Genomic DNA, 16767 nt, shown 5'->3' with positions numbered 1-16767 from the left:
CATCATAAGACTCAGTCCTGAAAATGTGACCTGAGTTTATAGATTTTTTTTCTTTAGTCATAATTTATTGAAAAGAGGTAAAGTTCCCTTGGGTGCTGAAAAGTCCTTTTAGAAGAAGAAATGGCCAGGAGGGGTGTAAGGGACCTGAGAAGGGTTTCTAGCTCAATGGGAGTGAAATCCATGTTGATGCCACTGGTGTCGCTAAATGAAAAGACAGAAAGATTGCCAGATGCTTAGCATTTATTATATGTAGGTATATATGCCAGGGAATACAGTCTCAAAAACGAAATACAGAGTCTAAAAAGGATAGGAGATAAATTCTGGGGAATACAGTCTCAAAAACGAAATATGGAGTCTTCAAAGGTTAGGAGATATATGCTGGGGAATACAGTCTCAAAAACGAAATACAGAGTCATCAAAGGTTAGGAGATATATACTGGGCAATACAGTCTCAAAAACGAAATATGGAGTCTTCAAAGGTTAGGAGATATATGCTAGGGAATACAGTCTCAAAAACAAAATGTAGTGTCTTCAAAGGTTAGAAGATATATGCTGGGGAATACAGTCTCAAAAATGAAATACAGAGTCGTCAAAGGTTAGGAGATATATGCTGAGGAATACAGTCTCAAAAAGAAAATGGAGATTCTTCAAAGGTTAGGAGATATGTGCTGGGGAATACAGTCTCAAAAACGAAATATGGAGTCTTCAAAGGTTAGGAGATATATGCTGGGGAATATAGTCTCAAAAAAATGCAGTGTCTTCAAAAGTCGGGAGATATGTGCTGGGGAATACAGTCCCAAAAACAAATGCAGTGTCTTCAAAGGTCAGGAGATATATGCTGGGGAATACAGTCTCAAAAACAAAGTACAGAGTCATCAAAGGTTAGGAGATATATGCTGGGAAATACAGTCTCAAAAACAAAATGGAGATTCTTCAAAGGTTAGGAGATATATGCTGGGGAATACAGTCTCAAAAACAAAGTACAGAGTCATCAAAGGTTAGGAGATATATGCTGGGGAATACACTCTCAAAAACAAAGTACAGAGTCATCAAAGGTTAGGAGATATATGCTGGGGAATACAGTCTCAAAAACAAAGTACATAGTCATCAAAGGTTAGGAGATATATGCTGGGGAATACAGTCTCAAAAACAAAGTACAGAGTCATCAAAGGTTAGGAGATATATGCTGGGGAATACACTCTCAAAAACAAAGTACAGAGTCATCAAAGGTTAGGAGATATATGCTGGGGAATACAGTCTCAAAAACAAAGTGGAGATTATTCAAAGGTTAGGAGATACACGTTGGGGAATACAGTCTCAAAAATGAAATACAGAGTCTTCAAAGGTTAGGAGATATATGCTGGGGAATACAATCTCAAAAACAAAATACAGAGTCATCAAAGATTAGGAGATATATGCTGTTGAATTCCATCTCAAAAACAAAATGCAGGGTCTTCAAAGGTCAGGAGATATATGCTGGGGAATACAGTCTCAAAAACGAAATACAGAGTTGTCAAAGGTCAGGAGATATATGCTGGGAAAGACAGTCTCAAAAACGAAATACAGAGTCTACAAAGGTTAGGAGATAAATCCTGGGGAATACAGTCTCAAAAATGAAATACAGAGTCTTCAAAGGTTAGGAGATATATGCTGGGGGATACAGTCTCAAGAAGGAAATACAGAGTCTTCAAAGGTTAGGTTTTACACTTTCAAAATCGATTAACAAGGTATCAAGGGAGATTACAAGTACGGTTACATTGCAAAACACAATCCTCTTGGGATACAAACTAACAATGACTTAAATTGATCATCTACAGATACACTTTTCTATTGGTGATTACAAACAATACTTCAGAACTTAAGCAGCTTAAGTAGTAGGTTAAGCTAGGCAAAGAAAATTCTTATCTAATATACTTATGCTTTTTTTAAATTCCAGTACATTTTCTTAAATTCCTGTTAAAAAACATAATGAGTATCACAGTCCACAAAACACTTTTGATTGATTCTTCTTTCAATTAGTTGGCCACTTGACTTGGTTACACAGTGATTTCTTTCTTCTGTCAGATATGACTGACAACCAGTTTTGTCTTTAAGATAAATGAAGTCGTAACTCACATTGGAACAACATCACATGAAAAATATTGAACAGTACATTTAAATTCACTTTAAAAAATGGAGACATCAATAGCGTCACACTCTATAAAGCTACACAATGGGCAACAAGAAGAAGAAACTACAGAGTAAGCTAACAAGAAGAGGAACTAAACTGTCCATTTCTTATAGACGAGTCCCTGAAAAGAAACACACAGCCTAGTTATAAACGCCATACAAAGATTATCCCCTTCTCTTAAAAACACCTTCCAAGTTGGAGAATTCCAAACTTTACCATCATCCCCTTCCTAGGCTACACACAGTTACATAGCTAACATCACTACAACAGCTTACACTCAACACGATATTTACAAAATAGCAGCTCATGTTTTGGATCTTATCACGTAATCACGTGATTATAAGATAATGAGGATAATATGAGGGTAATAATATGAGGGTAATAATACAAGGGTAATAATAGGATAATATGATAATATTTGCAGTTTGATTACAGAATGCACACACGCTCACTAAATTTGGTAGGAAGCATGAATACTAAGGGTATATATTGGCACAACGCATGCAGTTAGAGAATTCTTTTTCTCAAGCTACTTATGACAAATAAGCTAAAACCCCATTCCTGTTTTCCAATGCTTCTCCTCAAACTGTAACTGATGTTTAAAACATCTCCCACAAGAGAAGCACCCTCTTAAAAACCAATTTATCTAAATGCGTGATGGAAATGGGGCAGGATAGCAGTGTTGGAGCCAGCTGTGAAAATATGGGGAGTTGGGGGTAGGGGGGGCTGGCCCAGATTCACAGCACTCACTGCTATTTGGGCTTCTTCTGGCTGTGGCTCTTCCGCTTCCTCTTCCTCTTCCTCTTCTTCTGCCTGTGCCTCTGGTTCTGCTCCTTCCTCTGCTCCTTCCTCTGCCTCTTCTTCTGCCTCTTCCTGTTCTTCCTCTGGCTCTGGTTCTGGCTCTGGCTCTGGCTCCGGTTCCGGTTCCGGCTCTGGCTCTGGCTCTGGCTCTGGCTCTGGCTCTGGCTCTGGCTCAGGATCAGGCTGCTGCTGAGGTTGCAGTTGCGGCAGCAGCTGTGGTAGCTGCAGCTGCAGTGGCTGCAGCTGCATCTGGGGCTGCATCTGGGGCTGGATCTGCAACTGAAACTGTGGCTGCATCTGTGGCTGTGGTAGTGGCTGTGGCACTGGCAGTGGCTGTGGCAGTGGCAGCGGTGGTGGCGGCGGCAGTGGCGGTGGCTGCTGCTGCGCCAGACAGGTTATCCTATGGGGCAGTGGCTCCCCAGGCCCCACAGGGATGGTGCTATTCACAAAGCCATTCTGGGGAGTAGGAGGGGGGAGCTGCCAAAACCCCAATAGGGAGGAAATCTCCAGAGAGGCAGGAATGGCTATATTCACAGCATCTACCAGCAGCTCTTTGGACAGGGTGACTTTCCCAAACCCCTCCATAGGCATCTCAAAACATGGGTTGAACTTGAGAGGCGCCTGAGGCTCTTGCAGAGGAAATTCCTCAAAGAAACCCACGTTGCAAAAGGCCTTGCCATCTGCTTTGACGGGCATGCCTACAAATGGGGCATATGAGGTAGGAACAGGATTATACTTATGCTCCTGAAGAATAATTGGGGGAGGAGAGGTGGGAACTACGCCAGGGTGCAGAGTGAAAGACGGCTCTGGCATTGGCAGCATTGGCTGCATTGGCTGCATTGGCTGCATTGGCAGCATTGGCTGCATTGGCAGCATTGGCTGCATTGGCTGCATTGGCTGCATTGGCTGCATTGGCAGCATTGGCTGCATAGGCTCCAAAGGCTGCATCGGCTCCAAAGGCTGCATCGGCTCCAGAGGCTCCAAAGGCTCTAAAGGCTGCATCGGCTCCAAAGGCTGCATTGGCTCCAAAGGCTGCATCGGCTCCAAAGGCTGCAAAGGCTCCAAAGACTGCATCGGCTCCAAAGGCTCCAAAGGCTCCAAAGGCTCCAAAGGCTCCAAGGGCGGCATGGGTTGGGGAGCTTCTTCTGGGGCAGCAAGCACTAGACCATGAACCTCGGGTGGCAAGCCACCATCAAGCCCGTTCTCGGGAGCCGCTCCTAGCTGGAAAGGAGGCATGGGATCAACCTTTATCTGGAACGAAGTTGAAGGCGCAATGAGTTGGAAATTGCTCTGGTAATCTCCTGCCTGCATATTCTCTTGCATCAGCTCCTGGGAGTGGGTCTTCTTGGTGTGACGAGTGAGGTGGTCTTTGCGCCCAAATCTCTGGGCACAGAACTGACACAGGAAGTCCTTGCATCCTGTGTGGACCACCAGGTGGCGACGCACATCTTTCCGGGTGTAGAAGCATCTATCACAGTGGTCGCACTGGTATTTCTTCTCCCTGGGTGCCTGGTTGGCCTTTTCTTCCGCGTGAGACTTGAGGTGGTCCAGCAGGACCTCGGTGCTCCCCAGCTCCAGGGTGCACACCCCACAGGTGAGATCGCCATTGCTCGCCGAGTGCAGGGCCAGGTGCCTCTTGTAGCCCAGCATGGTGTGGTACTTCTTGCCGCAATCGTCACACGCGTAGGAGATCTTGTTGGGATCGTGGGTCTGGAGGTGGTTCTTCAGGTGGTCCTTCCGGTTGAATGTCTTCTCACAGTGAGTACACTGGTGAATCTTCTGTGGCGAGTGTGTGGCCATGTGTCTGGAATCAGAAAGGAGGAGGCACAGTTTGCAAGAGAATTCTTTTATGAAGGAAGGAAAGACAGAGGCAACACTATCAAGATGTTACCTGTTACTTTCTCTAGGTCTTAGTGACATTTTCACTTATAAACTACTTTTTCTGTATTTTCCCTATGGACACAACACTTTACCATTTAAAAAGCTAAGAATTACTAAAAGGCAGATTCAACTTTATGCCTATAAGAAAGACTGAATTTCCCTGTTATCAATAGATTTATTTAAAAACATGGTTATGAAATATATTTTTCAGAAAGGGGTTAAATAGGTATATGATACTTTCCAGAAGTTTCTGAACTACCCAGTTTGACCAAATTTGCATAAAACTCCTCAGTGCCACGTTAGGTTGGCGCCCATCACAGCTCTTAGGCATTCTCTACTGATTGAGATTAGTTTAGTTTTTAAGCCAGTCCTGCCTCTATATTCATCTGTTAGGTACCATATGGGATGGCATAGCCACCCAAAGCCCCTTTGGAGTACATTTTAAACCCATTCAGCAGGTAGTTCCCATCATGCTTCAGGGTGCTCATTCCGAGGAAGACATCCTTAGAATCCAGTCTGCTCTGTCAAATCAGCTATTCTAACCCTTGGTTGTCTCTTCCTAGTAGCTGTTTAATGTACTGGGACCCACATTCCCTTTCTGGTTAAGCAAGGCACCTATTTCATGTCAATCTCTGCTTATAAAATGGAACTCAGGTGGCAATGGTTGGGCACTGGATGCTATGCTGCCCTTTAAGATGAACCCAGCCTGCCCTCTTAGTTCCTTGAAAGTGGATAGCCTCTGGCCAGGGAAGACAGCAGGGCTGGGACAAGGAACAGTGGGTCTTGGATAATGTCCACTGCTTCCTGCTTTTGGCCTACTTTCCACCTTGATAAAACAAATCATTTCTCCCCAACCACTACCTCTTCAACAGCGCTTAAAGCACCCATTTGAATTCCCATTGTCTTTCTAACTAACTCTATTTACTACAATAATCTTTTGCCCCTCTGTGCTTTCTCCCCAGGCCTCCCATAGGACCCTGAGGTGGCCCCACTGAAGCCACAGCTACCCTCAGTGTTTAAATCAGGATGGCCTCGTGTACACAAAATGAGTCTGATACTAACCAGGGAGCCCCTGACACAATCAGTGCCCGTGGTTGGGCCCTTGATGCTGTTACTATGACAACTAGAAAAGGGCCTACAACTGAAGACATTTGAAATGTAAGTACAGAAGCATTTTCAGTCTTATTTTAAACATCAACTTATATTACATTATCAGTGATGGTGTTGTTCTTAAGGTCAGGAGCATAATTTATATTTTCCTTTTATCTCTTTTAAGTACTTTCCTGTGAAGTACCCCGAGATGGAATGATAATGTAGGGCTTCTACCACTCAGACTGGAAGCTGGGTTGCTGATTCTCCCACCTATGCATTTGAATGTGAGTCGTCAGCAAAGTGAAGCTTGTGGGATCATTTTGTGACGATTAGACACAAGCAATTCCAAGAGAAGTACACAGACAGCGTTCACTGTCAGTTAGGCTGTAGTCTGATCGTGTGGTTTGTCAATGCTGTGGTATTACCAAAATCCATTGTGGACAGAATGTACATCTTACCTAATAGTAGTGAGTACATAACACTAGAGAAATAATTCATATCATATACCAACTCTCTTTTATAGGATTCATGTGAAAAATCACTGCTTTGGTAGATTGTGGAGTCTCTGAAAGTCTAAGAAATATACATACACAAAGTCTAAACACACAAGTGAATTCCAGGTGCCATGGTCATCAATGGCATACCGGACACTCCAGTCATCACTGACAATAGGGCTTTAAAGAGTGCCTAAAAGGCTAAATGCACCCACACTCTGCCTTCTTTCCCCTTCAGCGAGAGCCCTGAAGGCCTGAAGAGACACTTAAAGGCCCAAGTAAAAGCGCACCCCCTTCTAAAGCATCTCACCTCATCAGCTTATACTTGGAGACGAAGGCTTTGCCACACTCAGCCTTCGAGCACTTGAATGGGCGCTCCCTGGAGTGGGAATAATTGTGAATGGTGAACTTCTCCAGGGTGACGAAGGACTTGCCACATTTTTGACAGCGGAATGGAGCCATGGCCTTTGGTTCTCACACTTTCTTCTTCAGATGTGCTGAGGAACTGCTGTGCCATTTAAGCCCAGACAGAAAGAAGGTGGGGAGTCACTACAGCCTGACTCCAGAAAGGCAGCGCTACAGCCTAGCAGCCAGGAGAGATCCAGAGCACAATAGCTGGGTATCTGCAGAGAGAAGAGGAACAGATTTCTCACATCAGCTATTGGAAAACTGTATCCCCCCACCAGCACCAGCATCAGCACCACCGTATTCAAGCCTGCAATCAGTATATTCTTTTAAGAGGTTCAGATGGGCCTGGCAACCCATCCTCCCTTTCTTGCTTCCCGCCCCTCTGGAGCCTCTGTGCTCTGGTGGCTCATGAAACACTCTCCTAACAAGAACTGCTACCTCCATAGACTCAAAATCATCAACTTTATAGTTTTCAGATCAGTGTGAGACTCAGTTGACTCAAGGGGTGTGGGGGAGGGGAGGGACACAAGCCTCCCTCTTAGTGCGTTATTGGTTCACAATGACCACCCCTTATTCAAACCATGAGCTTTTGCTCTTCATACACTGTAAGCATAAAAGAGGTTGTTTCCAACACCTGTTTAAACTCTCCGAGGATGGAAAGACTTCATTTGGATACATCTCAGTGAATTTGTTTGTAAGATCACTATGCATGAGGCCCAATACAAACAAGAATATGGGGACATGGAGTCTAGTTGCACTGATGTTGTGCACCTATAAACCCATAAAGTACAAAACTCTCCATTCCACCTCATAGCTAAATTAGCCAGTAGGGAGAATTCTGTAATCCCATCACTGATTTGCCAATTCAGATATATAGGCTGTTTGCAATTTTTTTATCTAAGGAAATTAATTCTCTGCAAGTCTTGCTTTAGGAGATGAACAGTATGCCCAACAGAACTTTCTACAGTGGAGATGTGATATGATCAATTGCCCTCCCCCCAACACACACACACACACACACACACACACACACACACACACACACTACAAGTATCCTGCTGGGAAGCCACAATTATCTTAAGTCAGACTTCAGCAGCCACAGGCAGCTAGTAGCTACTGTAGGGGTGACAGAGGCAGACTCTTAGATTCCATGTCAAGAGATGAGGGAAAGGCTAGGTTTCTCTTGCACGTGACTATGCTACTGACTAAACCTCGGGTGTTCTGCTGAAACACAGGGCTTTCGTTCAGCTGTTTTATTAGCACAGGGGGAGGGGAGCAAGGTTCCCCAGTTCATATTCCAGTTCTACTGCAAATCCCAGCATCTTGATTTATATAATCACATAGTATACATGAATGGGCTGCGGGGAACAATCAACTGAAACAACAATAACATAATCTTCCCATTTGTGATTATAATCTGAAGGAAGAAAATCACAAAATATATAGTATTTATGGAATAAAGGCCAAGTGCCATGGTGTAGCTAATGGTTCCTAGATATTGAGCTATGTACACATCTGAGCAGTAACATGCTGTCTACCTCTGTATATGCCTCCAATAACTCAAAGTAGAAGGAGCCAGCATGGACCAGAGACGTGCAGAAAGAAGATAAGAAGCGACAAAAAGAACAATTGTCATTTCTCTGCAGATGCAACCCTTGACTGAGTCACTGCTTATCAATACACCATGGATAAAACAGAAAAACAGTATTTTCTCCATTCTTACAGCTGTCCCTTGACACTACAGCTTGCCAGCCCCATTCTCTTGTCACTTCTTCCCTTGATTGCAAATATCCAACAATTGTGACTTCATCCCCACCATTTCCCCTGGGCCTTCCAGGACTGGGTGCAATCAGAGACAGATGAAGCTAGGATTTACTCAAGACTGAGGCAGATTTCCTCCAACTTCAAGTTCTTTAGACAGAAAAAGCTCCACATAAAACAAAATCTCTCAAATGCCTTATACTTAGCTTATGTCCTTCAAGAGCAGCCTTTCCTAGAACTTTGTCATTGCTTTTTCTATGTTGTGTTAAATATACCCAGCGTAACACAAAAGGCAAGACTCACCCTCAAACATGGAGCTAATAAACCATACCAATGAGAACATTCTTAATCTCTTTGGGTAGTCTTTTAGCGATTCTCAGTTTCTAGTATTGATATTCTACTCAACATCCTTGCATATAGATATACATGGGAATGTAGAATACCCAAATTAGCACTGTTTTCCTGACATAGTCAAAACGTCCACTAAGAAAAGGCTAGTCATGTAAATATATATGCTACCTCTCAACCAACCCTTACCTAATTCATACTAGCTGTATACTGCTAATTCTATTCCCCCATTAAAGTTTGATGTGCTTAAAATAGACTGTCTACTATCTAGAAAACCATCAACAATTGCAACAGAGTCGAAGGACAATGGTCCTGAAGAGAGTCAATCTGTCCTGTCTCTGGACATACAAACTGCATTAGAATCTCACACACACATAGTACTACTATTTCAACACCTGTTGCCCTGGAAAGATAGTAAGTCTTCCTCCCCAGCCCCGGCCCAAAGTCTCAGGATTTCATTTTCAGTGTCCCCCCATTCTAAAAATACTGAGTGAGTGATAGAGATCTGCCAAAGACCTTGAGCCATCTGCTTCATTCTGCTCATGGTGATTATTTTAGGGATGGGAGGAGATCAGGCTAGAATAAGAAACATATATATATATATATATATATATATATATATATATATATATATATATATATATATATATATATTTTACACACACAGGGTAACAGCCAGGAAGACTGTCCTCCCTGGGGGGTAGAGGTATGCAACTGTAAAGCAAGAGGTCAGAGCACAGATGGAGACCCAGGACTTCCCCAGTGCTACAAAACACAATCATCTAATGGGGAACAACTGTTTTACAGCATTCTCAAAATAAACCAGGACTTCTGCCTCCTGTTTCCATTGTCCCCAGTAACACAAAGTGAGGCCCACAAGTGAGGAAATGGGATTTCCATTTTGGTCTTCCAAGATGGATATTCTAAGTGGCTTGGGTCTTTGGGGGTGGGGGTAGGGTTGCTTTTGAGCACTACTATGCTACGGCTTAGAGGATAAAAGGTTCTGAGCCATGATTTCTCTCTCACATTTTTAAGGGGTTCTAAATTCAAAAAGAGTTTAAAGGGCATCCCGAGGTAAGAAACAAGAGAGAACCCCTTCTGGGAGCGGTCATCCCACTTAAATGCTTACAATGAACTATCTCCTAATCCGTGTGCTACGTATCATTTGCCTATGCTTCATCAGATGAAAACGGAAGGTTCTATGACAATGTTTCTTGGACAATTTAAGCAGCAAACAATCTATACAAGTTGATCTCAAGTGTGTGTACAGGTGATAATTTAATAGGTCCTGTCCCAGAATTCAGGCTGCTCACCAGTGGCAAGGGTTCATTTGTAAGCCTATTTTAGTCTTCTGTTAAGTATATAACGCTTACTACTAAGATGTTAGTGCTAAAATCCCCTGACATTTGAGCTGACACATCACTTAAAAGACACTTGCCTGCGATGAACTCGTAAATTGGCTCTACAAGGCCTGTCACTCTGCCATGTCTACAGACCTCTCTCCCATGGCCACCCAAAGGCAACCAAGGCCAAAGATCAGTCCACTGGGTTATTTCCTTAATGTGCAACATTCTCTTGTAGCAAATGTGTTTCCAGTCCTGGAACGTGGACAATCCTCTATCTGCCCTGCAGACTCCTGTTTCCTTCTCTCCCCCAGATGGAGTCATAAAGATGGAGTCCCACACTGTGGGGTTTACTCAGCAGGTTGGCAGACACTCCCCACCTACATCTGTCTGGAAATCTTTCACTTAAATTCACATACATTGGTGGGAACAGCTCCACTATCACCCCTGGGACAGTCTCCCCACAGCCAGCTGAATAATCAGGTTTGCTGCCTGTGGACTCTTTTCAACTGTCATTAATTGTTAAGCCAGTGACTAGAGTTCTTACTCTCTTAGAAAGGGGGCCCATACTAAGAAAGCCAAAGGGAAGTTTTTCAATCTAATATTCAAGGTTAAAATGCAGGGATTAATAGAACTGATTGAACCAAGCTTCAGGACACCAAGTACAGACCAGACCTATACATTTTCAAAGGAACAACTGTTTTCAGTTCACAAACACGGTGACTATGATCAATTCAAGATGGGGACTGACTTCACGAAAGTTACTCTGCCTACTCTTGAAACTCTACTAAGGACAAAGTCACAAGGGTCCAAATGTGTTACTGGAGGCCCATGTTGATGTCCCTTCCCTAAACAACAAGGCTTCCAATTGGTTTTCTTTTGCTTTTGGTTTTTATGAACCACCACTCACTGTAAAGGTCTAAGAGAGAGTGATGGGTAGGGCCAGAAATATATAGACCAGTTAGGTTTCTGCCCTGCCTCTAAAGACAGAATTGGCTCCAATACCACTGGGCGAGCAGGCTACTTAGATTAGTAACTGGGCCAGTGCAAAGAGCACATGGTGTTAGTAAGGAAAGGGTCCAGAGAAAAACCCTGCAAAGAACAGGAGTTAATCTTTCTGGTTTAGGTCTCAGATTCTTTTTTCTTAATGGGGCTCGGGACACCAAGGAGACTGAAGTACTAAGTTGCTGGTGTCGTCTGCCTCACTATGGAAGAGATGGGACACATCTCAACTCTCCTTGGGTGGTCTGGGATTCTGTCTCAAAGCTCATCACATGAGCACACTAACTCATCAATGTTTCTCTTCCCTGGGGTAAACTGATGAAGTTCACCAGCCCTGGGGTCCACACAAGTTTGTTTTCTTTGAGGCAGGCAGAAGCCAGACTATGCCTTCCCCTTAGCTATCTATTTAGGGCTGTAGAGAAGGAAGCAGGCCTATGGGAAGATGAAGATCCCAGAGCCCCAAAGACAGAAGTCTCTTCCCATAAATTCCCCAGCCCTGACATTGCAGGATTAGGCTATAGTAAGAAAAATCAGCAAATGAGAATTAAGTCTCAATTTACAAAAACTTATTAAAATGCATCTAAGTAACTTGTGCACAGTGGAAGTATAAAGGAGACCCAAACAGCTTAAAAATGACCATCTTTGGTTGTCCCATCCACTGGCAAAGTATAAACTTTTTACAGAAGGGATTTTTCTTTGTTATGGTTTGTTTAACCCTCGTGTGCTAATCCTGGATTTGAATTTGTACAAATGGGTACCTGGGTGTATGTGCACACAGGTTAAGAAACCAGAAAGCAGAGCATGAGAAGAAAACAGGAGATGGGGGTGGGCAGAAAGAAGAGAATATAATGGAATTGCATGGCAGGAGATGCAGGAGGGGCTGCCGGATGCATGGGGTGGGGGGCAGGAGGAAGGAGAAGGGAGGGGGGAGAGGGGAGGAAGACACACTAACTAGTAAGAACAAAAGTACACATAAAAATGTCACAGTGACTACTTTATATGCTGCCTTTACAAACTAATAAAAGTTTTTATCTAGAGGGCTGAAGATACCATCAACCCACTAATCACGGAGTTTATACCCAGGAAGAGAGAAAGGAGGAAGAGGGAACAATAGCTGGAGAAGGCTGGCAAAACCACCTCAGCTGGAATGGGAAGTATAGGAACCTCAAAGTGCCACAGAGGAAGGAGCTGTGCAGGCACAGCTGGGGTGGGGTGGGGGGGGGGGTGTCAGGGGGCAGAGCGTAGGGCCTATCACCACACAAGTGTCCTCTGTCACAGGTTTGTACTCCCTCCCCCAACACCATCACCAACCCCCTTCTCCTCCTACAGAGTGGACTTGGGAGGTGGGTAGGGGAAAGAAGGGTCTGGAGTGACTCCATTCTGACAGTCTCACAGGCTTCTGAGGGATGAGAGGGAGATGGGAGAAGAGAACCCATGAAAGGCTAGTTATCTTTGCAGACCCTTGTTCTGCCACTCGGCATCCATCACACGTGGAAGAAAAGGACAACTGTCATCTCAAGGGGAGCCCAACGGATAGGCCCACCCAGAAACTACAAATGTTGAGTCCCAGACTGGCTCGGAAGCTGGGATGGTTCATCTTTGTTTTAAGATGACTATTTCTTGGTGGACACTGGGTAGCCCTGTGTGAGATGAGTGGCGGAGAGGCAGCCTGACAAGCCAGACAAAAGCCTTTGCAATTAGGAGCACATATTCTAACGTCAAAGTCAGGGGTGGAGACTGCTCCTTTGTGACAGATGAGAACATATTCCCCACTCCACCCTCCCTGTAAATCCCTGCTGGCTGGCCTTTAGACCTCTGTAGGGCCACCATTCTATAGCTGATAGGCGATCGCTTCCCTTGCGATTCTCAGAATAGGGCATGGGCAACCAGAACTCTAATTAGCAGCATGTCCTTTTGTCCCAATAAAACCATCGTTCGGGGACAGAAAAGAAAGCCTGGGTCCTTTCTAGGAAGTGAGGGGGTACAGGTTAATACTGAGAAAAACAAAAGCCATCTGGGTTACAATGAGGAGAGGAAGCTAGATCTATGAGTTAAGACTTGCAGGAAGAGACTTATAATCTATACTGTCCAGAGGGGATTCTCAAGGCTTGGGTGGGTTGGGTAGCCTCACACAGTGATTTCACAAGATAAACAGGAAAGGGCCAAGAATGTGGACACCTACACGTCTGTCAGATGGCCTGGATGATCTGAGGGTCTAATTTTTGATGCTGAGAATCTATAGAGCCTGAGTTCTGCTAGCTTCTGAGTAGACCGTTTATACACAAGGTAGACAAAAGGCAGGGGCTATGTGCTGTCAGCAGAGAGAGGGACAGAGAATGGTGACATGGAACCCAGGTTTTAGCCTATCTGGAGGCATGAGGTGAGAGAATGAGGGGAGAGAGAGAGAAGGTACAGATTAAACTGGAGGCCCTTCAGGCATATCAGAGCAGACTCAGGGAGCAGTAAGTGGTCTTTGGAGGTCAGGGCCTGGCAGCAGCAGACTGCCTAACAGAGAGGCCATCAGTCACCGCTCCCTCCTATAGGGAAGCTCCCAGTGACTCTTTCCACAGTGAGTCCAGGACTAAAATCACCACAGCACACATTTGACAGGCACTTAAAAAATGACAACCTGTGTGCTATTATTATTTTTTTTTAAAGCTCAATCAATGGATGGCTATCCAGAACCTAGACTCTGTGATTTGAAAAAGTGAACTTTCTGTATCTGCAAAGCAAACTGTTCGTGTAGAAAAATGAATGTGAAATGCAATAGTATTTCATTATCGCGCCTTTACAGTTCTTGTCTGATTCGTTTGTTGTTGTTGTTTTTTTTTTAACGCTAGTAAACATGTTATTGGGTTTCTGCTTGTCTTTTTTAACTGTTATGTAAAGAAAGGAGGGGACATTTCTAAGCTTCCACATGAGGGGAGGAATATAAGGGAATGAGGGAGAATGCTTAAAAGGAAAGAAACACTAATTAGGCAGCTCTCTCTCTCTCTCTCTCTCTCTCTCTCTCTCTGCCTTAAATCGCCCCACCCCATCCCCCATTCATAGCTTTAGGTCCTTTGTGTAACAGACCATTACAATCATACGCACAGCACTGTTCAATGGGAGAGGAATGTGAACTCTCTAAGTAGACGTCCTGGCAATCCACATGTGTGGTCCCTCCCCCAACACAGTGGGGCCCCATCTGCCCTTCTGAGCTCCAAGCCTCCTACAGGGCAGGCAGCCAGCTTACAATAACCCCAACTTCCCATTGAGGCATACAGGCAGCCCCTTCCGGGGACCTATAGCCGCCTCCAAGCCTCTCTGCCCTTCCCCAGGTTGGTGCCCATCCTGGATGGGCCTGTCCCCTTTGACCCCCTTAAGACAGGTGTCTCCTAAGCCCTTTTCTTTCTTTAGCCTGTGAGCTCTCGCCTGAATGCTAGGCAGACACATTCCAGATCCCCCTGTTATCTGTCCTCTGAAGTCACATGTACTCTAAACAGAAGACACAAGTCAAAGATTCCTCTTCTCTAGCCTCCTCAAACAAGTTCTCCGGGCCTTTGTCCATTCTTGACAGATAATGGCTGACCCTTTTGGTATGAACTTTCTTGAAGTACCTTGGACCTCCATCACATCCCTGCATTCCTGAGTTTGCCATGTGCTTCCAAGCAACTTTGTTTTTTGAGGCTGTGTATCCCTGGCTGGCTTGGAACTCTGTAGGCTTTGTACTCATGGATTCCAATTGCTCTCTGCCTGCCAAGGGCTGGGATTAAACACATGTGCACCACCACGCCTGACCCAAGCACTTCTTATGAAGCATGTACAGAGAAGAATAATTCTTAAACTTCCGTACCTTCTGTGAGAGCAGGAAAGCCAGCTGTGAGGCAGATATTATGGAGTTCTGTAGAAGTCTGAAGACTCAAACCTGTGAGAAGAGACCTTGGACATCGTCAGAGAATGAAGCTAGAATATTCTCCCATGATTCTACCTCCCAGACCTTCTTTCGTGAGCATATGCCCCCTTTCTGCCCAGGTGTGGTATAAAAGAGGTTCCCTACTGCACCTCAATAGATGGTCTTTATTTAAAGTATATCCTTTGTCCTACATGCAACTGGATTAGAACTCTGAAGCTTCCCTTAGCTTTCTGACAGTGGGGGAAAAAAATGAAATTGCTTACACAAGATATTCAAAACAGCACTCGGAGGAAATGGTGTTTCTTTTAAAACAACAATATTAAAATGCCATAAAGCAGGTATGCAAATCTAGGCAGTAACAGCACTTGAAACAAAATTATGAATGGAAAGAAAGCAGCAACTGGGTGACATGCATTTGACAGTTTTGTGCAAGCATATAGATTTAGCAAATTTGCAGTGCAGAAAAGGCAGACATCTCTAAGTTGAATATGTAGATAAGTGGGTACTAAAATGACTGCATTAGAATTAGCAGGAAAGGTCTTTTGTTTGTTTTTTGTTTGTTTTGTTTTGTTTTGTTAATAGCAGATTCCAAGGCCACTTCACAAATCAGCACAGACTGAAACAACGTGATGGGAGCATGGAAAAATGTTTTCCCCTAGTGTTCAAGTGCCTGGATTTCATACCAACCATGGACCACTGAACGCTGACACATACTTAGAAACCTACACTATCCCTGTTCATCAATGCATCTGACCACTTGGCCTCTTTCAACTGAACACTATTCTGCCAAACTGATTTTCTTGCAGGTAGAGAGGATGCCTCAGGGTTTTTTTAACCACTATGAAGACAACTGATTTTGAGAGCCAGTTCTATCTCATCTAATGGTTTAGTCACAGGACCACCTGTTCACTTAATCTGATCAAAGAGGCTGTGTCTGTTTGTTTAGTATAGAAACATCCTTTTAAATGCAGCTTTCTTTAGACAAGTTTAAACAAACAAACAAACAAACAAAACAATTAAATACAGTCCAGAAAAAAACTGGAGGTGACCATGTACTTGTCTGAACCTGTTTGTTTTCTGTCTGGTCCTCGTTCTGCGTGTGTAAACAGACCGTGTGCATGGGTTCATCTAATTTCAAAATTCTCTACAACAACTATGATCATTTAATTGGGTGGTCCCCAGAAGCCTGGGTTAACTCTTATTTTTTTCAAGAGATTTCAAACACATGAAAGCGAAAGAATAAAATTAGTCTGAATGACTCTTCATTGAGTCTGCCCAACTCCCCAGTAGACAATACCAATTTATGGATTCAGAGAGGAGGGGCTCACTTCTCCTGCCCAGGAAGGGGCTTAAGGGACATGAGGTTCGCAAGCCAGGCAGTAGAGTAGCTTGGCTCCATTGTCAAAATATTCAAATCATCCCAAAGAGAAAGCCATTCTTTTCTGCCTCCAACAATGCCTGGCAGCAGCGGACACACAAGAGCTTACTCTTGTGGTACACAGTGTGAACGGCCCTGAAAGAGGGCTGCCTAGCAGGGAAGAGTCAAGCTACTCAGCCTTTCCCACCTGCCCA

The 16767-nt window shown here is 44.1% G+C and overlaps 1 protein-coding gene across 4 annotated transcripts in view; it reads right to left on the bottom strand.

The window, feature by feature from the left end:
- Positions 1–222: 222 nt before the first annotated feature.
- Plagl1 (pleiomorphic adenoma gene-like 1) overlaps positions 223–16767 on the bottom strand; it is a 40863-nt gene continuing 24318 nt past the window's right edge. For 2 of the 4 annotated variants that reach the window (NM_001364645.1, NM_001364644.1), the window contains 4 exons: positions 15136–15221; positions 6749–7061; positions 2921–4775; positions 223–2291 (listed from right to left, as the gene is read on the bottom strand). In NM_001364645.1, the coding sequence (NP_001351574.1) occupies positions 2262–2291; positions 2921–4775; positions 6749–6900 (2037 nt within the window). In that variant the 5' untranslated portion in view covers positions 6901–7061; positions 15136–15221 and the 3' untranslated portion in view covers positions 223–2261. Of the gene's footprint in view, positions 4776–6748; positions 7062–15135; positions 15222–16767 lie in introns of all 4 variants that reach the window. The other 2 variants (NM_001364643.1, NM_009538.3) reach the window with 2 other exon arrangements.

The sequence above is a fragment of the Mus musculus genome, chromosome 10, assembly GCF_000001635.26.
Source record: "Mus musculus strain C57BL/6J chromosome 10, GRCm38.p6 C57BL/6J".
In the NCBI taxonomy this organism is placed as follows: domain Eukaryota; kingdom Metazoa; phylum Chordata; class Mammalia; order Rodentia; family Muridae; genus Mus; species Mus musculus.
This window is presented reverse-complemented; position numbering and strand designations above follow the sequence as displayed.